Source organism: Phlebotomus argentipes, unplaced genomic scaffold (assembly GCF_947086385.1).
Source record: "Phlebotomus argentipes unplaced genomic scaffold, Phlebotomus argentipes genome assembly contig_15, whole genome shotgun sequence".
NCBI classification, from domain to species: Eukaryota; Metazoa; Arthropoda; class Insecta; order Diptera; family Psychodidae; genus Phlebotomus; species Phlebotomus argentipes.
The window spans coordinates 40,735-66,942 of record NW_026776181.1 but is presented as its reverse complement, the minus strand read 5'-3'; the positions used below and the strand labels follow the sequence as shown (position 1 = coordinate 66,942).

At 42.7% G+C, this 26,208-nt stretch overlaps 1 protein-coding gene across 1 annotated transcript; it reads right to left on the bottom strand.

The window, feature by feature from the left end:
- Positions 1 to 597: 597 nt before the first annotated feature.
- LOC132263403 (sushi, von Willebrand factor type A, EGF and pentraxin domain-containing protein 1) lies at positions 598 to 24,739 on the bottom strand. Its single transcript, XM_059763148.1, has 17 exons — positions 24,539 to 24,739; positions 19,152 to 19,226; positions 18,177 to 18,198; positions 16,849 to 16,930; positions 13,464 to 13,632; positions 11,076 to 13,083; positions 10,321 to 11,017; positions 5,647 to 10,253; positions 5,175 to 5,586; positions 4,559 to 5,112; positions 3,991 to 4,501; positions 3,743 to 3,832; positions 2,668 to 3,371; positions 2,479 to 2,603; positions 1,828 to 1,981; positions 1,222 to 1,737; positions 598 to 1,151 (listed from the first exon to the last, which is right to left on the bottom strand). The coding sequence occupies exons 1-17, from the start codon at positions 24,737 to 24,739 to the stop codon at positions 1,120 to 1,122; spliced, it is 10,959 nt and encodes a 3,652-aa protein (XP_059619131.1). The 3' UTR covers positions 598 to 1,119.
- Between the last annotated feature and the right edge of the window lie 1,469 nt (positions 24,740 to 26,208).

The following is a 26,208-nucleotide window of genomic DNA, read 5'->3' as shown; positions in this document are numbered from 1 at the left end:
TCATGTGATGGAGTTTTTGCGGTTTAAAAGCATAAAATCCCCGCGTGGACTCAACTTGTGAGCGGTCAAAAATATTTCAATGAATTTCGGACGATCACAGACACGAGGTTTTTGCACGCGACAACATCCATGTCACTGACGTTCTTGTTCCACTTAATCGCCGAGTTCAAGTCAGTTGATCCAATGTTTTTCTTCGCTATCAATTTCCACGTGAATTAATTTCACGCAGCAAGCTTAATCATCGTGTGTCGTTAAATATCTTGGCAGCATCAGAAGGGCTCTTCAGTTGATTCAACTCAACTATTTGATAAAGGCAGGAAATGGACAATCAACGGAGATCACATAGACGCGAAATTGGGTGCAAGTAAAGTGGAAAATCCCTTGCGATTTAACTGGTTTTAGACGACATGTGAAATTCCGATATGTGGAAAGCCCCTCGAGAGGAAAATGAGTCATCTTCAAATACACTTTCATAAAATCACTGAACTGATCTCTTCTTTTATTTTCCGTATTGTATTTCTTCTTTCAATCCTCAATAGTTGGAATCATTACAAATCTTGGTACATTTTCAGTATATTAAATTAAATAAGACTCGGGAGACAATTACAAATTATACAAATAATTTCTTCATAATAAATCTCTCTCCACCTTGAAAGGCGATTCAAACAGATTTTTTTATCGCTATACTTTAACATCGTGATCTTCTCAAAAACCTGTTTAAATCACTCTAAACTTTGGTAATTAACATTCCAAGTATTAATTACAAAGTATTCTTCTCTGTATAAAAACATAGTTATTTTATTACAGTTACTCTATACAATTCTTTCATATTTGCATATAATTTTTTTAGGGGAAAGGAGAGGCGTTGTGGGGTAAATAATTTTTGAGTATTTCTATGCCAAATTGAGTGATTTCACTCTTAGGCTTCGGTTCATTCTCTCCTCTTATGATTTGAGCCCTTGTCTATGAGTTGCTACATTCGGAATAATCTCTATCTGGAGGAGAAATGACGAGGGAGAAAATGTGCTCAGATAAATACAGTGAATCTACACAATTTAATTAAATTAGATCGTCTTATGATGCGCTCTCGTTGATGTAGTCGTTGTTTGAAATGCACTCTTATTGTCCTTCACTATCGCTATCACTTTTATCTGCAATCAGAGCGGAAAATGCGTTCATTTAATTGATTCATCAATCGATTAAATGATATTTATTCTTCACCTTTCTTTCCCGTGTACGCGTGACGCTTGAGTCTATCGTAGAGATCTTCTTTAGTACCGTACAACGAAGCATTCGATCTGGCCAGTGAATTGACTTTGGCCCCGTGCAAGCCCTCCTTCATGTACGTCTCATTGTAAAAATTGGGCATCTCCCAGCCGTCCTCCTCGTCGTCGTAGTAGTGAGCGTAGGTGCTGTGATGCGATGGCGCTATGCTCTCGGCGTATGGAGTCTGGGCGCCATAATAGAAGTTGACTTGTGACCCAGTTTGATCAATGGCCGGCGCTAACATCTTCTTGGGGTCCTTTCTCTTCTGAGACCGCACGCAGATCATCCATATCAGCAACACGATCACGATTATGAAGATTACAGCTCCGGCTATTCCTCCGGCGATATACGCAAACTCTGACCTCTCAGAGCACTTGGGGCCCGTGAATGATCCGGCACAGCGACACGAGGGCGTACCCTTCAGATCCTTCACACACGTGCCTGAATTTTCACAGAACCCATCGCAGACATCTGATAAGAAAATAGATTAATTATAGACGTTTTTTTTTATATTCTATACCATTTTACTCTTAACGCTGTATAAGAAATAATCAAACTTACCTATGCAGTGCATTCCTGTTCCATTGAAGCCCGGTTTGCACTTGCACATGAAGTCAGAAGTCTCTGGCACGAGGATGCAGTATGCATTGGGATCGCAGTGCGCCTGTCCTTCAGTAATGGTCTCGCATGGATTGATACACTCTGCTTTGCTCGTCTATTTAGGAGAATAACGGGAAAAACCAATAAGGAAAATTGCAATTCAATTCATCATTAGGCCACTTAGATAGGTAATTGCGTGGCCCTAAAACACGTTTTTCGCGGCATTCCTCAATTACACACTTTGGAATGGGCTACAATTTCCGCACTTGATTGCCAGTAGAATGTCATTATGTCTTTGATCTTAATCGAAATCTTAGATTATAGTTCGATAGGAGCATTACTTTTCCTTTTCTATTCAGGTTGTCTTTTGTAGTTTATTGTTCTATTCCGGGCCAATAAAGATTGCACGCGAGTAATGGTATAAACAACTAGAGTATTAAGTGAACTTCCGGTTTGTTTTTGGGTAGTTGAAAATTTGCTATGAATGAGGTTTTGAAAACACTAGTGCAATCATATTATAAAGAACTAGTAAGTGATTTTGAGGAACCGAACCCATTAATTATCAAGTTGCAATTGTGGGATTCCCATGATAATTGCATTTCTAATACTCACCGCTGCTGTTGTATTTGTACTGTGATTCGGTGGACAAGGTATGCACGATGTCTTCTGCGATTCTGGTTGATAGAATCCCTTTTCACACTCCACACACAAATTCATTGAGCCATTGAGGTATGTTCCTGAAACGACAACATCACGTTTAGCACGCCTCATCTCCGTGGTATAACAACAGGGCGTCTTTACCTGGTGTGCACACGGGCAATGAACATTCCTCGACCGACGAGGCTCCGACCTTGGGAGTGGTGCGACCCAATGGGCAAGTGTGACACGCTGGCTGCACACCTTGCGTGCGGAAAGTGCCTCGAGGACAAGGTTCGCACTTCCCATCCGCGCCCAACTGCATGCCGCTGGCACACTCATCTCGGCACTCATCGCGGGACGTGGATTCGGGCGATCTGGTCGTCTGTCCGAGACCACACAGCTCACAAGAGAAGGATCCCTCGCGTGGCTGGAAGAAGCCATATCCACATGGACGACAGAGTCCAGTGTCAGGATCGAGGAACTTTCCAGCGGGACAGCGCTCTTTGCAGTCAGCCGCCGATCGAGCTCCCGGACCCACTGTGACACCCGGACGACCGGCAATGTTGGGACACTTGGAGCACTGCAGCTGGCCCGTCTCGGACTGATAGTGACCGCGCGGACAAGGCACACAAGTCTTGTTGGACGTCTCATAGAACGTTCCCACAGCGCACGGCACGCAATCGGGAACCATAACGACTTGGCCAACAGGACAAGCATACTCCGATGTTAAATCCAGAGATGCAGGATCAGGTACAGTGTTGGGCAGAATGTCTTGCACAGCGAACTGATCCTCCTCGAGAATCAACTTCTGCAGCAAAGTCCTCACATCTGATCTCTCGCCAGTGGATGAATGCAGTACAGGATCGCTGAAAAAGTATCAAATATCGATTAACACAAGTCAAGCAATATTGCATAAAATATCCTGAACTCATGCGACGAAACTGAAAGCCAAGCAGATAATTTCAACAGTGTGCAGATGAAAGATCAGTGATCTTGCTTGGAGACAAGCACAATATATGTATGTATATACATCAATTATGGTGGGAAATAGAATTATGGAAAGTAGAATATTTAAAGAAAGAGAGAGAGAGCATTAGAAGCGTGTGAGATCATGCAAATGCGCTTCATAGAACGAATAGCAGAAAGAAGACAAATAATTGAGCAATGTTCGCCACAATGCAGCCACTCGCCACCCGGAACAAGCTTTTCTCATAAGCTCATTGATTCTGGGACATACTTGACTGCCGGAAAAGCGATCTCCAGTGTGTATGTATCGCCATTTTGCTGTCTTCCCTGACGGGATCCTCTTGCGCCATCCGAAGTCTCACTGTATACGAGATTATCACAAGAGTCAACTACTATGTGCTACGATCTGTACATTGTACAATTTTCTTATCATATTAGAGAACAATTAACAGACAACTACTGGACATTATTCACAGAGTTGGTCATGAAGAGATCACACATTGAATATCTTCCACTCACCTTTCAACTGGAATTTGAGCATCCAGAACGTAAATTCCACCTTCATCATCAGCTGGAGTCTGTCTCTTTACTCTGTTTGAGTTTCCACCGCGATAGTGATCACAATTTACGTCAATTTGCAGATCCTTGCACTCTCGAGAGCCTTCTGTAGAGTAGGAACAGAAGCTCCAGTCTCTGTTGAGGGAGTTCACAGCGTTGCGGACACGTTGGCGCAAAACACCTTGGCCAGCCTCGTTGCAGAGTACATCTGATGGGAAGAGCATCTTGATTCTGAATACTCTCTGAGCGGGTTTAGCTGGAGAACACGAAGGATACACCAATGGTTTGGATGGATCACTCGTTGGTCGCCAGAATCCTTCAGCTCCACAAGTGTAGAATTCAGGAATAGATTCGGAGAATCTCAAGCCAGGATGGCACGCAATTTCACACACTTTGAATTGTCCACCTGCTCCCCAGTCCTTGCATACTTGAGTACCTCCGAGAGGATCAGACAGTGGAGGACAGAATTCAGCTGAAAAGACGCACAACATTAGCATCTAAAGATAATTGAGGATTCCCGAAAACTCACAGAGGAGAGAAACTTTGAAAGTGCATGTGGCTGTGTTTCCAGCGGCATCAGCAGCAACATAAGTGATGTCGTAATTTCCCCAGAGCAGCGTTTGACCTGGGCGATGACCATTTTTCTCAGCGATCTTCACAACACCAATATTATCACTGAAGTGTGGCTCATCCCAGTTCACCACGGCAGATCCATTGCGGGCAATGACCCAGAGATCTCCTGGGCAGTGTTCCACATGCGGTGGTTCTTTGTCAACTTCCAGCTGTTGGCACTGAGGACCAGTGTAGCCAGGAGAACACTTCTTCTGACCACATGATGAGGGTACACTTCGCTCTACGCCGCCAGATGTGAGTTCATATCCTGCCCAATTGAGAATGAGGCCCCGGTAGAGAACAGGCTCACTTCGACAGTCGCGGACTTGCTTCTGAATTTCAGATGTTACATCTAGCGCACGTCCCCAGATTTGAGCTTTGGTCACTTTGCCCTGGAATCCAGCTTCAGTATAAGTTGCTCCAGCAGTCAAACCACCTTCAGGCTGAGGTCGGCCGAGTACAGCCCAAGCGCTTTAAAGTAAAATTCTCTCATTAGAAGATGCACTACTGAGAATTAGTGGTTTCGAACTTACTATTCAGGAAGTTGCTTTCCTCCACCATATTCAGCCTTGGAAGCAATAAGACCCTCTGTGATCAGCATCAATTGTCCAGCTCTTCCATCCCAGACAACAGCCACATGGTGCCACTGCCCATCATTCACAGTTGCATATTCTCTGAACGAGAGAAAAGCATCCTGAAGATCTGGGAACAGAGAAATCTGGACACCACTTGAGTGAGCTTGAAGCAGCATTCTTCTCTTCGTTGGGACATGAGGAGAGTCCACAGCATAGAGAGTATAGAAGATTCCTGCGTCGTCCTTCTGGGAGAACTGTACCCATAATGCCAGAGTAAGACTTTCAGCACCTCCTGTGTAGAATGGAACCACCTGAGCCGCTGTGGATCTCACAGCATCGCTGAAGTATAGATCGTAGTCCACTTGAATGGCTGAAAGGGCAAATCCCATTAGATATCTCACCAAATAAACACTATTAATTAAGAACTTACTTTTTCTGCAATCATCTCCAGTGAGATTGAATGGACATTGGCAGTAGAATCTTTCAGTGAGGTCGATGCAAGTGGCTCCTGGTGGGCATGAATTTTCTTTGCAGTCCACAATGTCCTTTTCACAGTTTTGTCCCGTGAATCCTGGTGCGCAGAGGCACTGATATCCTGGACCATCATCGACACAAGTGGCTCCATTCTGGCAAACACCAGCCTCGCAAGCGTCAAATTCATATTGGCATCCAATGCCTGCATAATCAATTGGACAAGAACAATTGAGCCCAGATCCGAAGTCTCGACACTTTCCACCGTGCATGCAAGGATTTCCTATGCATCGCTCTGGAGCTGTTTCACACTGCTTCCCATCAGTTCCACTTGGACATACACAGAAGTAGTCTTGGAAGAGATCAATGCACGTGGCATCGTTCTGGCATGGTTTCTGGCTCGTACACATCGTGATTTGATTTTGGCATTGATCACCACTCCATCCTTCAGCGCATTGACATTCAAAACCACCGATCCTGTCCCGACAGCTTCCACCGTTGAGACAAGGGGAGTTCTCACAATCGTCAATATCAGTTTCACACATGGCTCCGGTGAAGCCCTCTCGACAGAGGCAAGTGTGTCTATTGTCCAGATCGAGGCATCTCTCCGTTCCGACAGGATTGCAGGGATCACTGAGGCATTCATCGATCTCAGCCTCACACTGCAGTCCTACGAAGCCTGGTCTACACTTGCACATAAATCCATCCAATTGGTCAAGGCAAGTGGCTCCATTCTGGCACGGATCACTCTGACAATCGTCAATGTGATGCTGACAATTCTTTCCTGTGTATCCAGGCTCGCATGTACACGAGTATCCATCCACCAGATCAATACACTGACCAGCATTCTCACAAGGACTACTCGCGCAATCATTGATATTAACATTGCAATTGGGTCCTGTCCATCCTGGGTGGCAAACACATTCGTAACTGAAGAGTCTGTCCACACAAGTTCCATGTTTGCAGGGCTCAGACAAGCACAGATCAATTTTCTCTTGACATCTCTTGCCTGTGAATCCGGAAGGACACGAGCAACTGAAATCATTCACAAGATCTGTACAGTTTGCACCCAACAGACAAGGCCGCTCAGCGCAATCATCGATATTCTCTTCACACCCTGGGCCTTCCCATCCTGGCAAACATTCACACTTGTATCGTCCTTGCTGAAGAGCGATGCAGGTGGCTCCATTGGAGCATGGATTTCCATTGGCCGTGCAGGGATCGATGGTGATGTCACAGTCGACTCCTGTGTAACCACTTCGGCACAGACAAGTGTAGTTATTGTATCCTGGCTCATTTTTGCACATGGCTCTTGCTGGACAAGTGTTATTCTTACAATCAGATACTTCCTCCTGGCAATTCATTCCTGAATACCCAGCCGGGCATTGGCATCGGTATCCTTGAGGAAGATCTATGCAGGTTCCGCCATTGAAGCATGGTTGAGAAGCACACTCATCAATATCCACTTCACAGCGACGTCCACTGAAGCCAGCCGGGCAGAAGCATTGAACACTGTGACCGATGGGAATGCAGAGACCACCGTGTTGGCATGTATTCTCCTGACAAGCAACGGGTTTACACTCCTCTCGTCCTGTAGCTCCAGGTTTGTCTGTCTTCATATTTGTAGGGCATTCATTGCAGCTCGTGGAGCCTTGCACTGCCTGGTAGAAGTTAGTTGGGCATGGAGAACAGGGAGATAAACCAGTTGACGAATAAGTGCCAAGGGCGCATTTTGGTCTACAAAGATCCTTGCCCGCAGCCGCTGGTTGGAAGGTGAAAGTGTTGGCGGGACAAGCCTGACAATCCTTAAAGCCACCAGTTGGAGGATCAGAGGAGTATGAGTTTCTGGGACACTCAAGACATGGTACAAGTCCGGTTGGAGAGTAGGTTCCGTATCCACAAACTGGGACACAAGCTGAGATTGCCTTGGATCCCTCCTCACGGGTGTACGTTCCAGGCGGACACCGCAAGCATGAGCCCTGGCGATCACGATTCTGGTAAAATCCTCTCGGACAGTAGGTGCAAGATCGCTGACCCTCTCCAGCGAATGTTCCAGCTGGACAGTGAAGACAACGTGGCACATCATTTGTATCCATATTGAGTACTTCACCGACACTGCATGTGAATCCTCTGGCAATGGAACTATTGAGGCCACGCAACGGTGGACACTGATTGCCAATGCTGGTGACATTGAGCAAGGGTTCAATGATGGCACTTGCATACGGCACTCCGAGATCGAAGATGAGATTCAGCGTAGAGCCGCAGAGATCGTACAGCTGAGGCTGTCTCACTGCCGGGATAATTACCAGAATATAATCGATCTTGAGAACATTGTCCTCCAAGAGTGTGGGAATGGATCTCACGAAAGATACGTTCATATTCACATTGACAGCCGAACAGCGCTGCGAAAGCACCTGATTAAGATTGCCATAGTACTGAGCCATCAGATCCTGATACTGAGGCAGACAAGATTGAGACACAACTCCATTAGCGCGGTAGGTCATCGTAGCTGTAACGTGATAATCAGCTTGCTGAGTGTTCTCAGACACACAATCTGGAACCACAGATGTCGGTCGCCAGAGACGAGAATGCTCACAAGAGAAGGTCTTAATGGATTCTCCATCAGTGAATCTGAATCCAGGACGACAAGTGGCAATGCACTCGATGCCCTTGTCTCCAGGCAAGCAATTAATTGCTCCATTCACCGGTGGCTGAAGTTCCCAGTCTACACACGGAGTAGCTTGAATGGAGACTTGGAAGTGACAAGAAGCCTTATTGTTAAACCTATCTCTGGCCACAACAGTAACATTTTCAAAGCCTCCAATAGGAATTGTCGCTCTCTCAGGAATGAATGTGAGATGAACATCTCCTGACTCATCAGATGTCTTTATCCTCTTCCTGGTGTCATTGAAGTTTACATTATAGCTATCTTGCTTGTCTACTAATTCAATAACGTAGCTTTGGGGGCAGGAGAGCAAAGGAGGAGTGACATCAGGAACTGTGATGTTGATTTCACATATCGCCACATTGCCATCATAATCGAATGCTACGTATTTCACCACAGTGTCCTGGAAAATATGAATAGGTGTCCTGAAGCTCTGTGGCTTCACTTCCAACCTAGCGATGGATCCAGAATTATCAATAGCCGTGGGTTCAGTGAAATTTATGGGCAACACTCCACCGTTTTCATCTCTCTTAACTATAATTGGCTGCTGTGGGCAGTTTTGGAAAACTGGCGGTTCATTGTCCACGCATGGAGAATATCCATAATCATAGCCAAGCAGAGGCTCTGTTTTAGGTTCCTCACAACCCATCAATTCAAACTTCAGACAAGCATTGTCCATGTAGCTCACAATGCCGAGGATCACGAAGCGAGCCTGAACATATTTGGGCAATGTAATCATGGCCAACTCTCCGTAGTTTCCAGGATCTCTCATGGTGAGATTGAAATTAGGGAAGTAAACCACATAATTCTCACTCTCAGATTGTTTGTAGAAGAAACGGATCTCCGTTGGACGTCCCACAATATCATTAGTCACAACGCCTTTAACAAGAATCGCTTTCACGCGGTAAACTTTACCCAAATCTACACTGACATATGTGAAAGCTTCCTGCTTTCCGCACCATCCTGTCACCGAATTCAGTCGAATGTTGCGAGCCTCGTAATTCGGTCTCTCGGATGTGGCATTGATGGCACTGTCTGGGATCCTGCCTGACGAGATGCCCAAGGGCTTAATGACTTTGCATTCAGGCTCTCTCATGCACGTGATCGGACGAGGATTGATTAGGATATATCCAGGGCGAGAACATCCGAAGAGTATTTCCGATCCTTGTTCGTAACTCCTGGCAATTTGAAGACCATCACTAGGACGACCAGGATCCTCACAAACCGGTCCTTCGCACCGCAGATCACCAAAGTCCCATATTCCAGTCGGCTGACATCGAACCACATTGTCATGCTTAGATGTTTGTCCAGCCAGTTTGAATGTGTTCTGGCAACCAAAGAAGAATGAGCTCTGATATCTTGTATCCACGAATTGTCCATATTCAGCTCCGGGAGTTGCCATTGGCATTCCACAGTCAACTCGTGGGCAAGCTGGAGGAGTGCCTGAAAGCCAATAGTCAGGAAGTCCTGGCTTGGGATCATACACGCACTGCCTGAAGCCTGAACTAGCCGTGCTTCTCAACTTTCGTCCAGCTGAGCCACAAGTGAGTGTGACATTATCTCTGAATTGTACGAGAACACTTTCCTGATCAGGTCGCAGCACGGCAAGCCCGGATTGCTTGTCATCAGGCAAAGAGACACACTTGGCATACATGCACTCAGGTACCGATGCATTCCATTGTCCATTCGAGAGGCAGAGTAGTGACGCACTGCCGGACATGACGTAGCCAAAATTGCATTGGAACGACACGAGATCTCCAAAGTGATGTTGTGTCTTTGTGGTCAGCAGTTTTCCATTCTCCGGCGATGAGAGTGATGGACACATGACCGGAACGCACGTCTTATTCTTCTGCAGTGTATCACCGTCACGCTCACCACTCTCGGATGACTCAATGAAGAATCTATGCCGGAAGAGATCAACAGTTAGTTGCTGAGACTGAGAGTATTTGATGAGGCAAACAGACTTACCCAGCTGTTCCATTTCCCAAGTACAGCTCATAGCCGGAATTGCAGGCGCACTGGTAGTTTCCAGGAGAATTTACACACTTCTGGTCACATCCGCCGTTGTTCTTCGTGCACTCATTCACATCTACGCAGTCCAAACGAGTGCATCCCATTGCCTCGAGACGCATGCACGGAGATCCTACGAAGTCTTGAATGCGGAAGCGTATATAGCGAGCCTCAATGGGAATGGGAAGATTCAGGATGGATAGAGTGGGTTCTAGGATCCTGAACTCAACCGCTGTGCCATCGGGATTGGCGTAATCCTTGAAGACATCGGTCAGATCATCGGTGTACTGAAGACGAATAGCTGACGTGAAGGCCACAATTCCATCATTGCGCTGGACAGACATTGTTCGGAATCCTCTGAGGATTGTCGGTGCCTTGAAATCAATCAGAACCCAGTTGCTTCCAGGCTCCGTTGAACTTCCACACCATCCTGTCGAGGTCAATCGCAAGAGGCTCTTAGCATAGCCCTCTTCAGTCGAAGAAACGGAAATGCTGTCGTCTGAGATGCCGCCATTGGCCAGACCTAGATCTCCAACGGGACGGCATTCGGTCGTAGGAGAGAAGCCCTTTTTGCATTGGCAATAGAAAGATCCAGCAGTGTTCATGCACTCAGTCGAGGCGAGATCACACTGTGAAGAGCTGCACTCGTTAATATCTAAAAGAAAAAGTTCGTCAAATACTTGGAAATCCGCATAATAATCAAGTTAACTTACCATCGCAAGTAGGAAGATTGCTAAACTCTTGATTCTCATCGCATTTGATGATGTTGCTTCCACTGAGTTTGTATCCTTTGTAGCATTGAATCCTAGCCTCATCTCCGTAGAAATACTGTCTAGTTGTGTCCACAACAAATCCATTCTTAACATCTGGATAAGTGTAACAGCGCTTCCTCGAGCATCTCGGTACATCGTTACTCCATGTGCCGTTGGACATACATATAAGAACCGGGTGTCCTGTTCTCTCATAACCAGGAGCGCACTCAAATCTCACAATTGTGCCATAACTGCGTCCACCGCCATTCAATAAAGTCATATTAGCGTTGGCTACTTCCGGAAGAGGAGAACATTGGGAAGCCAAACATGATGGCTGTCTTTCCCATCTTCCATCGGCTAAGCAGGAGATTTTTTCAATAGGACTGCCCGAAGGGAAGGCGAATCCGGCATAACACTGATACATAGCAATTCCTTTGTAAGTCACGTTGGATGATCCAATTGAGAAGCCATTGTCAATCTGGGGCACTGGTCCACAGTAGACTTCCTGGCACTTTGGAATATAATCGATGCTCCAACTTCCGCTTTCCTGACATGTTGTGCTCAGTTTATTCTTTCCTGTCGCAAACTCCTGACCCACAGGACAAGTGAAGGTAATAACAGTTCCAAAAGCTGTATCTCTTGAGGATGCTAGAGCTCCATGTCCAGGCTTCAATTCAGGACAATCGGCTGAAAAGATCGCTGACCATCCTGGACTATTATGCAAAGCATCACTAACGAATTTCAGAAGTAATTCTCCAGATGAGGCTGTGAGCGTGAGTTTAGGCTTGGTGGCACCTGTAAATCCATTCCCAGAATGTAGTCTTAAGCCAGACGTTGAAGCGCCATCGAACACTTGAACAAAGTCCGTTGAATGGACGTTGAATCTGTTGAAGCGCAGCGACAGTGGCCCGCCAGTGGGGTTCTTGATCTTGAATAAACACTCCTGATTACTGGGATAGTCACTGAGTCCAAAAGCTGGAGAAGCCACAGTGCCATTTCGAGCGAAGATCGTTGCCTTGCAGCCTTGGGTGTAACGAAGACTGAAGCCCTTGCGTGAATCGCCGAGATTTGTCTTGAAGTACACATAAAGCTTGCTTCCGGTGGACATAATCACTTTAACGTTATCCCTAGCATTACCAGTGAGCCTGGCAATGGGTCGACTCTTGGGACTGTCTCCATCTCTGACCAGAACGTAGTCTTGCACAGGATTAAGGTCGAGATCTTGCACTTCCAGCGAGATTATCCTTCCGGGCTGCGCCTGGATGATGTACAGACACTCAAGACCACCAGGATAGATTTTGGGATATCCCGGGCTGGTCAGCATCTGTCCTTGCGATGTAGCCTGGAGTGTGCCACTGCAGACTTGTGGTTCTGTCTTCCACGTGGCTCTGAATCCTTTCCTTTCAACGCTGCCATCCGTGACAAACTTAACAATCATAAAATTGGATGCCGTGACGAACGGTTTGCTGGTGAGATCTAGCTTCCCAGAGAGCGTGGCCAGGGACACCGATTTGTCCTCCGTCCTGCCGCCAACAAGAACCTGAACAGTGTCGAAGGTCTTCTCAGTGTCGAACTCCTGGAATTGTAGGACAATATTGCTGCCCAATGGACCCTCCAGTGTCCATTTACACTTGGCCAGCGCGCCGTACTTGTGGGGAAAGTTTGGTGACTCAATCACATCCCCACCGGACTGCATGTGGAAGTGACACGAAGCCGGACAATCAAGTTCATCCGAGCCATCGCCACAGTCGTCATTGCCATCACACTTGAAGGCATGATTGACGCAGGCCCCGTTGGCACAGTGAATGGAGTTGTGGGGACACGCTGGGGCGCGGCACATGAAGGGCAGAAGGCTCTCGCAGGTGCTCAGTTCCCAGGATTGCATCATATTGGCCACAGACACCGCCACGCACTCCCCAGAGCGCGGGTCGGGCTGGTTGAGGGACCAAAAGCCCGAGTACTGCGACACCTGTGGAGGAAGCAAAGGTCAGGGAGGGAAATTCACACCTCAAACAAATTATTGACCTCACACCCAGTGTACTTCCTGTCCGCGGAGACGCAAATTTCTATAATACCGAAACATTACCTATCGCGATTTTGCAACTTAGCATTCCACTCATGGTGATCGTCAGACGGCAAAAGGCAAGAGAAGCAGAGAAAGAGAGACTTTCCGACAAGTCTTTGGCTTTTTGTCCACGTCTGCACTTTGCCTTCTGCCAACTCGAGATCCACACTCAGTACTTTCACGTTTATATCATGCGTCTCAGAGAGAAAGACACGCTCTCCAATGATTTGCCATTCCACACACGCGGACTGTGAGAAGGACTAGAGAAATTCGACCGCACTCACCAGAGTTCCTGCCGCTGATTCTAGCGTGTTTGTTCGCAGGTCATCCAGAGACGCTAAGCCCAGCCAGTACTTGTCCGATGACCTCCTATTGAGTTCACCAGCAGACACGATGGCTTGAGTAACATTGTTCTCCGTGTAGGATTCAATAGCGACTAGTTCTGCTCCATATCTGCAAAGAACGGCATCATCCATGAGTACCTCACGTGAGTCACGGGTGCTAATTTATTGGGTAAATCTGTTCATATCAGCCACATCGTCACTGTTGCTCCCATTTTAGTCTTTGTCTCAAAATCTCTCTCCTACTTTCCTCATCAGCACAGCAACCAAAGACCAGCCCATTGATGGGGAATTAACAGTGAGATTATATCACGGATTTGCATTGTTGGGCCGCGTCGAGAAAATAAATCACTCAATGGCTGCACAATTTTCCATTCAACACAGCTAATGGAAGCCAATGAAAGCGGAAAAAGTATGATAAATCGCAATAAAATCGAAATTTCTTCATTTCTTTGACAAAATTTCTTGAGAGTGGATAAAAAAAAAACCGTTTGTTGCACATTCTTGAAAATCACTTGAATATTTTTTTACCACATTGTTTTTGTACAAAGAACTGCAATTTGTTCTTCGACGCGTGTAACCCTCAATTAGACATTTACCATTTCCCGTGATGAATTACTGAATTTTGCAATACTTTAAACAAATATTTTCCCATGTGTTCACCTACAATCTCGTCAAGAACCAATCAGAGATAATATGGGAAAATGATGCACATTTAAAGGGCTACTTTTTAATTCAATAAGTAGAGTAAGCTGTGACAGCACGTACAATTTGTTAAATAAGGCCCAACTTCCTATTCTCCTCACTAAACTCTTAGGATAAATAACATAAAGTCAAGGCAAAATTTAACATTTTCCTGCAGAATATAACATATCGTATATACATCGTTCTACGGCTTACTATCAACACTCTACGTGAAACATAAATCACGGTTTTAAGTATATAAATCTATATATACACTGTTTGATCAGTATTTCTCTGCGACAGATTATGAATTCATTGATAAAAAGCGAGCTAGAGGAGTTCAATAGTCGAATAAAAAAGAAAACAGCGAGTAAAAAATAACCATAACGATTTATTTACAACGTAATTAATTGATGACACAGTTGAGAAACGCTTATTTGCCTGCACGAATGTTTCTCTTTCATGTGAACCTGCGGCACAGCATCTAATAATGTTCCGCAGAGGAAGAAGAGTTTAATTGATGACGAAAAATTTGTGGAATCTTGTGCGCAAAATATATGACTTAAAAGTGCAGAAAAGCCGTTGCTGAGGAAATATCTATAAATCGTGGATAAACGGTAAGTTGTCGATTTCACAAGTTTTTTTATCTTCTTCTCCTCAAAAATTGCACCTTTGAGACGCTTTTTAGGTCAAAATCTACATGTTTGGGAATCTCTTTAGCTCGCGCGCAAGTCTCCAGAATTGCGAGTCAATTTTCCATCTCGGTCTCGTGTTTAGCATGAAAATATTGTTTTGCCTTCTCAGCTTTTGAGCTCAAAGAGAAAATTACTGTAGTAGAAAAAAGGTCAAACAAGAAGCGTTGAGGCCTTCTCAAGTTCTTTTATCTAGCGATATTTTTTTCTTCTCTCTATCCCTCTCCTTCTATATATTTGTAATTACTTTGGACTTGATAATGAATTTCCTCTTCAACGCTGGCATTATGCAAGCACGAAGAGTGAAACAGAAAAAAGAACAGGTGGGTGCAATACGAGTCATTCCGCTCAGTGATTTTAAAGTGCACATCACCCAAGATATGCATCCAGATTGCCTCAAGTTAATTCTTAGTTCCTCTATCTCAGGCAATCCGCCCCTAAATCTCAGCCAGTCTCGCGCTCTTTTGCACGTGCCAAGCGCACACACCTTAATAGAGACGAGATTTGCAAATCCCCATTTGTAATTTATGACAACCAAGTATTTCGCATGGCACGCACAGAAGATGAGAAGAACAGTTTGAGGACATTCATTGAAATTAACCGGAATAATTGCGACATTTCGAAGAAGTGGAAATGAGCGGCGAAAAAAGGCCAACAAGAGTTGGCATTACTCCGGTTCGGAGGTGATTCATTTTCGCCATTCACAACTTGTGTATTATTTATGTCCACGGATTCAGTGTACATTTGATGATTTTTCTTGTACATAACATCAGAAAGAGAGAAGAAGCATTTGTACCACTGACCCGCAACAATGCTATGCCAAAGAATTCCTCATTGACTTTCTGTGCCACTCTGTGAACACTTGCAATTAACAGGATGAACAATCCCCCAATTCAGCGCTGGCACAGAAAGACCCAAACGAAGCCGCTATAGGTCGTTCTGAAAGAAGATATTTGGGTTCTCTCTCAAAGCCAGACAGTGAAAGAAATATAGATCGTCCTCCAGACTTCGAGGTGCTAATGAATATTAAAATAAAATATGGGTGCGTTTGAGTCTAGGAATTCATTATTATATTGTTCTTGAGAAAAATTCACATGATTAGTTTGTTTTTGCATTCCTGAGAGCATAACTAATTAGAATTTTTGGCCATTTTCAATGATTTATTGCAATTTTCAAGGATTCGGCAAATTTAATATAGCAGATATAAAAATAGACCAATGTTTCTTAACTCTTTCAAGAGGAATAAAGAATTTACACTTTGACTGCGTCTCTAAAGGATTTTCGATTGGTTTAGTGTTCTTCGAATTTAGACTGTCTCAGTCTCGATTAACAATAAAAAAAATTCCTTTGAAATACTTTCCCAATTAGGGAAAGTGTGGAAAAGCGAAAATGCCAGTTCGGTGAACTCTAAACAGACACTCAAACATTTTTTGACCTTTTAAATGAATCTTTCAATTTCTCAATAAATTTTGTTTGACAAATTAACCTTTTGCAAATAAATCGTCAGGCAACATGGACAAGAAGAAATTATGCAAAAAATTGCTATAACATCACTTGTAATGCTAACGTAAATTTCGTGTCGCGTTCATTGAATCCACGAGCGCAGCTGTTGCCGTGAAAATCAGTATGTAATAACCCATTGTAAAGCGAATTTGCGAGTTCAAAGTCTTTGAGACCAGTTTAAATTATATTGATGCAAGCGGCCAATAATAATTTTCCAATTTCATTGCAATTGACTAATAAAATAACACACTCATCTGCCTAACAAGTGTGGCATTTGATTGAGCATCTCATTAATGTAAATTATGGTCAAGTTATGACGATAAGGATGACTTCATTTTTATGAGTGAAGAGACTTTTTCATGGAATTCTATGGCGTGTGACACCCATTAAACGTTTCACAAAATTTTAAATAATGCATCAAAGAAGAGAGAAGAATATTAGCATTTTACCTTCGACAGAGTTCTGCTGCTTTCTCCCATGAGTGTTTTATGTTGAAGTATTTATAACAGTACAATCCTCTAAGTTCCCATCCTGTGGAAGAGAAAATCGATGCACTTTTCTTACACATGCGAATCGATAGGTTGAGAAATTTCATATATAAAATAAAATTGAGAAATTCATCATTGATGAAGTCACACATTCCCCTCACTTGTGTTTTTTTTTCAGAGGTAGTGTCCAGTGGCATTTTCAGCTATCATCCATCTTCTACTTGCCATCTCTTACACTCTCAATTACTATACTTTTCGCGATGAAGAGGATTTTTTCCCCACAAAATCACACAGTCTTTCTGTGACCGTTGACTTATAGTTTTAACGGTACTGTGGAGTCTTTTTATTTCTATAAATTGTTTTCGATCGCACAAAAAGCCGTAAAAACTCTTCACTGAGATGATGATGATGTTTGCAAAAATCTCTCACACTGGCAAAGTTTACAACCAACCCAATGTCCGGAACTAGAACCTTGACTTTTCCATTTAACACCTCATGAATAGACGAGAAAATATTCAAAAATGGACTGCCCAGTTATCATCTTCAACCACTTATGATTGTCTTCCACTCATGGAAACTGGTAAGAAATCCAATTTGACAACGAACAGAGACAAATAATTACTTAATTAATTGATATACGGTGAATTTGTGAGTGGATGTTTTCTCAATGGTGTCTCACAGCTTACATAATGTAAAAGATGAAAATTAACTCGATGAAATCACATTCGAATTTTAGCATTTTATATTTGTCTGCACAAGCGCGGTGTCATAACACTCTTTTTTCCCTCATTTAGCAAAGGAATATGAATAAAAACATGGATTCTGGCCTGGGCGAGAGACAAATATTTCAGTATTTGATCTTTCGAAAGCGTGAGAGTGACCACAATCATAATAATTACATTGTTAAATACACACGAAGTTGCAATATTAGGAATGTTTTTTTTCACACTCTGTCAACTCTCACTGGAAAGGTCCACAAAATAATACCATCAAGTGATTAGCAAGAGATAACGCACTTTGGAACATTAATCAGGAAGTATTAATTTCCTTTTCTCGCACACGTAAAAACAGTTTTCACGGCGTTGAATTTACGATTTGGTCTTGTGGCATTTCGCTTAAAAGCGTTTTCTTCCTCGTACAACTCCAGAGTTAGTGAGTGGCTCGTCGAAGAGTGGCAGAACAAGTTGAGGAATGTGTGACATCACTTTTATGTGATTTTCTTTCGTGAATATTCAATTCAGCCAATTCCCAACAGCCATTTCAACCAATAAATAAAATCTTTGACTCACCATTTGTACATGAAAATATGTCCTGTAAAAGAGAGAAAGAGAATAGCAAAGGCATTAGCATTTGTAATTATTGATAAATGTTGCTATTTATATCAACAATGCGCACGTCTCATATAGAAATTACTGAAGTACAGTTCATTCGTGAATCATATTGTATTCATCAATAAATTTTTTTATGAGACATTAAAAGGCATCTCAATGGGAGAGTCGCGCATCACATTGACCCACAAGAGCCATGCTACAAGTTATGAATTCATGTGAAATATGGTGATTTTGGATTAAATGAATTTTATTGGAATCATCAAGGTCTGAAATAGGGCTTAGGAAAGCATTTTGCAAAGTTTTACATCACGCCCACGCCTTCAATTAAATATGTTCACAGAAATCACACTGCACTTGAGTTGAAATAGCACTTTCGCCTTGAACAATCTCTCCAGTCAATCTAATAATGTTATGCAACTTCCCTATTTGCATGTGTACTCAATGGCACATATTTTTATATAACAGAAAAATTGATTACTCTCCAAGACACAGCAAAATTGCCAAAAGTCAATTTTCTCCATTGAAATTTCAGTGAAATTAGGGTCCACATTGCAAATTGCGGTGTGAATGGGACAGATTGTTAAGTTGTATTTGAAGAAATTAACTGAATATGAGCTTGGAAAAGCTCGTGTTTCCTCTCGGCAGAGCGGCAATTGAAGAAAGAGAAAATGAAATGCTCAAATTAGTGCCTTAAATGCATGAGCAAATTAAAAAATGAGAAAATTTCTCTGCGTGGCAAGTGAAGATCGGCCGAAAAGGTTAGACTTAATTGCGCGTAAAATGAAATTGGTGATTTGCAGGTCCGAAGGAAAGACTCCGCAATCATGTATTGCTAATTTTTACCTCATCTTAGCCTAAAGTGCGGTAATATATATATGTGTATAAATAAAATCTATTCATTGGCGTTTGCCAAGCAATCATCGAAGGTCTTACCTGTGACAGTGTTGAAGATATAAAAACGGTCAGCCAAATTGCAATGGCTGCCGAGAACGACCTCATGGTGCTACTCTGGAAAGGAAAAAACCAAGAAAAAATAAACAACACAATCATACATATGTAGATTTTGCACGGAAAAACGCTCTGAGACACGATTAAAGGTAAATTATTTGCCAGAGAATCAATCGACGGGCAAGACAATGGACTATGCCTGCAGACTCCGGCGTGAGTTTGTCAATGAAAAACGAAAGTCTCCCATAAGAGCAATTGACGCTGGACTGTGTGATCGGTGGGGCCAGAATCAAAACAACAAGAGAAGAATCGCCGAGGTGCAAATTTGTAATCACCATGCAGATCATTTTGCAAAGCAGGCCGCATAGAGACAGCTTTCTATTTGCATCTCAGCGACTGCATAATCTGGAATTGTGTCCACGTGGCCCACATACTGATTTCTCATGGACTTGCAATAATTGCAACAGTTCGATTTGGTGGCAGAACAATAAGGCACTCACTGGATTTTTCTTTTGCCTTTGCAAATATTAGGCAGGCGTTCTTGGGATTTATTACCGCGGCCACATACACACATACCCAAAAGAATGTGGTTTCTTCCACCTGAATTGAATGTCATAGTTGGGTTGAAAATTGTGCAGAAAATTATAAATAGACACTGACTACTTAGGATTGAGGAAAGCTTCACAATTTATGAAACAGACGCGGATGGAAGTTCTGGAAAACTTCTCTGATAAACTGGTTATTTTTCCAAATGAATTTATCGGAATTTCGGGATTTTCTTTAATTTTACCCTTTGTCAGGTTATTTTTTTGCAAATCAATAGTTGAATGCAAAATCCACACATTACACAAAAGATGGTATAAAGAAGCCACAAATTGCCAAAAAATGGGAAATCCTGCATTCTTGCTTAAGATTATAATTTGTTTGTGCCTTGAAAGATACACTATGTCACTCTTTTATATATAGAATTTGCACTCATGAATCCCGCAAAAGCTCCATTACATCACTCCATCAATTATTTTCCAGTTAGATCTTCTGTTCGACCAAATTGCTATTCTTTCATCAGCTCGATGATCACTTGTGAAGACTACCCATTAAATTTCATAGGTATATTTTATCAACAATGGGATGGAAACTATTCAGACCGAATCGAATTTTCGCTTCTCAAACATTCGTCTTTGGGCTGTATAAAGACCCTCTCTAAATAATTGTTATTAATCAATTTGACCTGAAAAATACATCTCGACTGATGTATAAAATTCATAATAAAATATGAAATTGTATTTTTATCGTTCTAGTAACTATCAAAGAGGCACACGAAATGATAGAGAGTGAGGAATTTCACTTTTCTGCACCAAAAGAGGTTGACTTTTGATGCTGTGTATTTCTAATCTCTTTGCCATTTGTTTTACATAATTAATTAAAAATTCGGTGAAGAGTTATGTGCCAAAATAATCGGGGCATTGCATCAACTGCCTTTTTTTTACACATAAATTCGATTTCTTGATGATGACCAGGAGTGCGTCTTTCTAGGCAATTGTCTTTGAGCGCGAGAAGAAATTATGTGAACGCTGACGAAATCAGCGTTTTCGCACTGTCGGAGAACAAACCAATAGATATTTTATGGTGGTGCCTCCTCTCCCATACGTACAAAAGACATTGAGGCCCGAAGAAAGAACTTTTGGGCACTTTTCAAGCTGGTTTCCCATGAATTTTCACACACTCGCCCTGACGATAAATCAGCCTTTTCTCGTTACCTGCCTAAATCTCTGAACACACCTGGAAGGAAAGTTGCGCGCAGACACACTGTGAGACTGCTTAACCACTCATTTACATTCCTTCATCGTCTAATGGGGAATTCGTGGCATTTGCCAAGGGAAAACGAAGGCGAGAGTCCGTTAGAAATTTCTCGTCAGAATTGAAGTGAAAGACATTTCCAAGTCACCACAAATTTTCCTCATGATCTCTCGCTCACTGACAATAATTCCTTTACACATCTCGTGGCGCGTGAGGAAGGCAAAAAAAGCAATAGAAGAAGAAAAGACATGGTGGACAGAAGGAAATTGCGAATAAAAGTGGTAAATTGCACCAACAATAATGTGTCAAAAGCAACTCCACTTGATTAACCAATCGAGAGCAATGCTGAAACGCGCTAAACTCGTTTCAATTGCTCAGAAATAATTAGGCAAAAAAAGTCTCTAAGGAATTTAGAGTTCAGATACCATGCAAGATAAAGTTGCCACATAGCGATTTTCACCTCTCTCTCTCTTTCTATCTCCCTAGTTCCTGAGTGGTGAAAAGGCAGAATCGCAAGTCTTCATCAATTAGCCGACAAGTGTTATCCTCCTGAGACCCAATAAATTACAATAATAATTCCAAAAAGTATATCGCGAGGCACTACTTTTACAGTTAAGCCAGCGCTCTCTGAGTTTCTTCACCACGGCAAATCTCTCACGAAAGAGCACCTCTAATTGGCCAGATACATCACACAACCAAAATACCATACGTTTAAGTATCTCCAGAGTGAGAAGATTCTCCTAAACAATTACCTCGCTCATGATTTTCTTATATTCTACCATCTAAACCATCTCAACTGGAACACACACTGGCTTAGAGAAAAATTGGAACATACATTTAGGAAATTCTTATATTCATGACAGAATTCAAGAGGTTAGATTAAGCTGTAGCGAGACTATTGAAGAGCATAGAATGTCAAGTTAACATTGCAGGAGATAAACTGATTTTTTGAAGACATTGATGTGAGTTTAACTGCAACAAAACTTGAGGACCAGAACTATAACAAAAATAAGAAATTACGGAGATGATGAAAGCGCCAGTTACATACATTAATTTTCTAGCGGAAGTGTTGCATGATAGAACACTATTTAGATTGAAATGTAATGAAATTTAGCAATCTATCGATACTAAAGCACTAATGCAGATTGACAGGTCAAACAGAACTCCTGCTGCATAATTTAAAAATTTACATATCCACTGCTTTTAGTTAAAATGTCTCTAATCTTGCGCTACCGACTTTAAATTAGTCGCTATGGAGGTGAGAAATGTCGGTAAAAAGTAAACTTTACCGAAAAAGTCTCCTCAATGCCACGAAATTGACTTGAGAAAATGATATTTAAATTTTTCACTCCAATTTCAGGCGCTGAGTGACAATACAAATTGCACTCAAGGTTCATCTCAAGAGATATTTAGTGTGAGATTTGCAGGTTCGTCGCCTCGACTATTGATGTCTTTCGTTTCAAAATTCGCCACGATGGCAGGAAGGCCTCCAGTCATTGAGTGTATATAAAATTGCTGGATTTTTGCATTCCAGCTTACGCATTGCATTATCTGTGGCTTCATTAATAAACAACTATTACGCCCCAGAGACCGTTATTTGCACAATTTCCTCGGCGAGCAACTTGCGCTCTTTTGCTGTGTTTTTTTCGCTTCTCTTCTCAGCCCATTCAACGCAGGGACTGTCTTTACAATAAAAGTATGAAATATTAAATGACGATGAGGGAAAAGAGCAGAAAATGAAGTAAAATTTCCCACTAATCGAATTTGTGGCCGAGGAGTGTTGAGATCCATTTGAAATTCAGTGTGCTTGAGCGCGTAGGAGAAGAATTGAGACAGAGAGAGACGAAGAAGAAACTGGGAGAATAACAAAAGAATTTCAAGAGTGTCGAAGGCAAAAGGCTGGAGAGTATGGGAGTTTTTTGTGAAAAAGAGTGCCTGGCACGATGAACTTGTAAGTTAATAAATCCAATTGAATGTGTGTTGGATGTAGGCTACAATTATATTCCATTACACGCGGGCGGAGGGAGAGAGAGAAGAATGAGAAGAAGCGAAGAATAGAGAATTGAATGTAACAATTCAAGCAACATTGAGAGTAATAATTTTGTAATCGTTCTGCTCAATTCTGCATCTTTTGCCAAGACACTCAACTTGTCTTGAACAATCCGGCGTTAGAGTGGGTTAGACTTGTCTGTGCCTGTGGAGAAAATTGCACATTTTCCCGCTTCTCTCGCGCTGAGTCTCTTTGGGGAAATTACGAAATGCCATCCCACACGATATGAGGAGGCTTTCCAGCATTTCGTCGAAGGAGGTGCACCAAAAGCGGCGCGAGAAAATTGCAGCAATTTTTCATCACCAACACACTGACTACTCTTCTGATCTTGGCTGCAACGGCAAAGTAGGTAAAGAAATGAGACGCGTAAGGTAAAATTTGAGAAAGCCAACAAGATGGAATGTGGTCGATGATGACGACAAGAGACATGGAGATACAAACGGGAAGATCCACAACTACACCTCATTTCTGGCCTCTTCTTCCCAAGCACAGATTCTCACACACCATTTCTCATCTCCAATATTCTTTCACTTCTCCTTTCCAGTGCAACTCGAGAATTCAAGAATTCAAACACTCACACACAAACTCACAAACTTGAGCCCGACAATCCACCAAAAAGTTCTGACAATCACCACCGAATTCTGAATCCTCCCAGAAACTTCACAAAATCCCAGTCGCTCCAGTGATCTTACTTGATTAACAGTTAAAATGTTCCTTAATCCAATGTTATCCAATGGCGAGCACTTATTGAGCAAAGTGGAACACACTCTGCACACACTCCATCACCCAAAAAGCCACCGCTCAAGAGATTGAACCACCAGATTTTTTCTTCCTACCAACTAGCCAAAGAGCGCGCGAAACCACCTTCCGGTTCAGCGGTTCAACACTCACTAAACCCGAGCGGCCGCAATCGCACAGTCCGGATGGTGGTCGAGCACCTGAGTATGTGTTGAGGCCTCGAGATGGGGAGAGATTCTTGTGAATGTGTATTCATAGTGAAAAGATAAATTTCATTCGCCGATACTTTCTTACACTGCGATCACAAGACGATCAACACAAGCATTCTCACTCAGTAGAAAAAAATCGCAGTATTGCCTATATTCCATGAGAAAGCATTATATATATATATGTGTAAGCTTAAAAAAATTCAGCCCCTCCTATTAAAATGCTCCGCCTCTTTAAAAGCAAAATATAAATTCAATAAAACTCATACTTTTTTGCTTGGAAAAAGATTTACTAAATCATCACTCTTATTCGTTGTCTTGCATCCCCTGAGCTTCCGGGATACCTTACCTCTCTTTCTCTTTCTCTTGACTAGGACTAATTCGGCCAGGATTCCAGAATACTAAGGTCCTCGGAAAAAAGCTAAAAACGTTTCAAAAAAGATTTTGTAGAATAAACCGCAATTTTGTATGTTTACCGTATTTATTTAATATCTCGCTTCTAAATTACAAACTACTGAATTGCTGATCGTGTGATTGGGACTTAAGTCAGAGTCTGAGATGTTGAGGGAATTCTAACACACCTCAGTTTGTGCCTGATGTCTTTCTGCCTCTTGGCGTACGCCGCGGAGGAGAAAGAGAGACACTGCATATCCCGCGTTCTCCAACACAGCCATGAAAGATATGAATTTACCTGTTGTGTAGAAGGAGAAACTGAGTTCACAAGGTGAATCCGGAGAGTTGCAGAGTCGCCCTAATCCCTTGCCATGGGAACTCCTCTGCATCTCTTTTCACGCAGCACGTCTGGGAAGTATCCTTTGTTGATCCTCTTTTTGCCTTCTTGGCGCTTCTTGGAAAGACAGGCCTTTGGCAGGACGCGCAGGTTTGTGGGAGGAACATTCTTACCTGCGATGCTGAAGGATGTGAGTCATTTGTCATTAAGCGCGCTGGATGCTCACCCTATTTCATCAACGCTGGAGGGAGAAACCACGGAAGGCTGAGAAACCGGTTTGATTTTGAATTCAACAAGAGCCACGTTCTTTTTCTTGCATATTTCAACCTCACCATACAGAAATAGAGCGAGTGAGATCGAGAGACACACCAACACCAACATCGCGGCAGCGGGCGACGCGGGCAGCGGCAGGGAATCCGCTAAAGAGGAATCCACGGAGTCGAAGGTGTGTTTCTCTCTTAGGCTATTGCAGCAATTGATGGCTTACTGCACACACTTTCCTCCGTTCCCCAACATATCGTGTGCCACAATTTTTTTTCGCCTCTCCGTCCACGATATAAAATCCAACATACGGGCGTGGAACAGGTAAAATATCACACAAGAAGCCACAATCTCACGAGAGTGAGGAGAGAATATTGAAAATTAATACCAACACACACACTGGTATAGGCGAAGCGAAAGGAATTTCAATAATTTTGTGAATTAATTCTCTTGTAGTCACCTCTAAGCAGTGATCATCGAAATTCCTCAGCTCGACCATCTTGATCACATCGCGAAGAGCTCTTCATTGAGGATTTATCGAGAGTGAGACACTCTGTATCTTGTACGTGAAACTATGGCGAGTTAGGGGTTCGTCGCTTGAGTCTTTCGATTCCTCAACCACTAGCATTTTGTCTGCCTACAGAAGCAACGAATGAAGAGAAAAAACACGTTAAATTCCAAGATACACACCTGTGAACACCTGAGAGGTGGCGCAAAAGATACAATTTAGGAGTCTAAATAGCCTGAAAGAAACATTTCGCTGTGATCAATTTACTGATTTCAGCTCAACTTACTGGGAGTGAGAAAGAGAGAGAGAGAATTCTTACTTAATGGTATGCATGAAGCTTTAGTTGATTGATCTGCTAGAGAACTGCATACAATTGTGGGATTATCCCTTGGAATTTCTTCATACACACAACGTAATACAAGAGGCTCAGCAACACACTCTAAACTGCTGTTACAAATTGGTGAGAGTGGGTATTAAGAGTTCATTCTCCAAATTCTTCTAAATGACACTCAATTGTCTCACTTTTGGGGAATTTTCGACTGAAAATTTCACCTTTAATTATCAACAATTAGATATTGGGCAAAATTGGTGAAAACATTTCGAGGAATTCTCTCTCCACCTCATCAAATGTGTCTTTTTCTACCATTTACTCTCTCATGCAAATGACACAATAAAATTATGAATAATTCCTCCCTCATTCAGCCCAAACACTACACTTCAGTACCGTTTAGTTTGTGCTCAATAGCAAATTA

Coding starts and splice junctions, on each gene's coding strand:
- LOC132263403 (XM_059763148.1), bottom strand. CDS start 24,739: ATGCAGAGGAGTTCCCATGGCAAGGGATTAGGGCGACTCTGCAACTCT. Junction 13,633..16,848: donor GCAGCAGAACTCTGTCGAAG/GTAAAATGCTAA, acceptor CGTTCTTTGCAG/ATATGGAGCAGAACTAGTCG. Junction 1,982..2,478: donor GTACAAATACAACAGCAGCG/GTGAGTATTAGA, acceptor TCTCCTAAATAG/ACGAGCAAAGCAGAGTGTAT.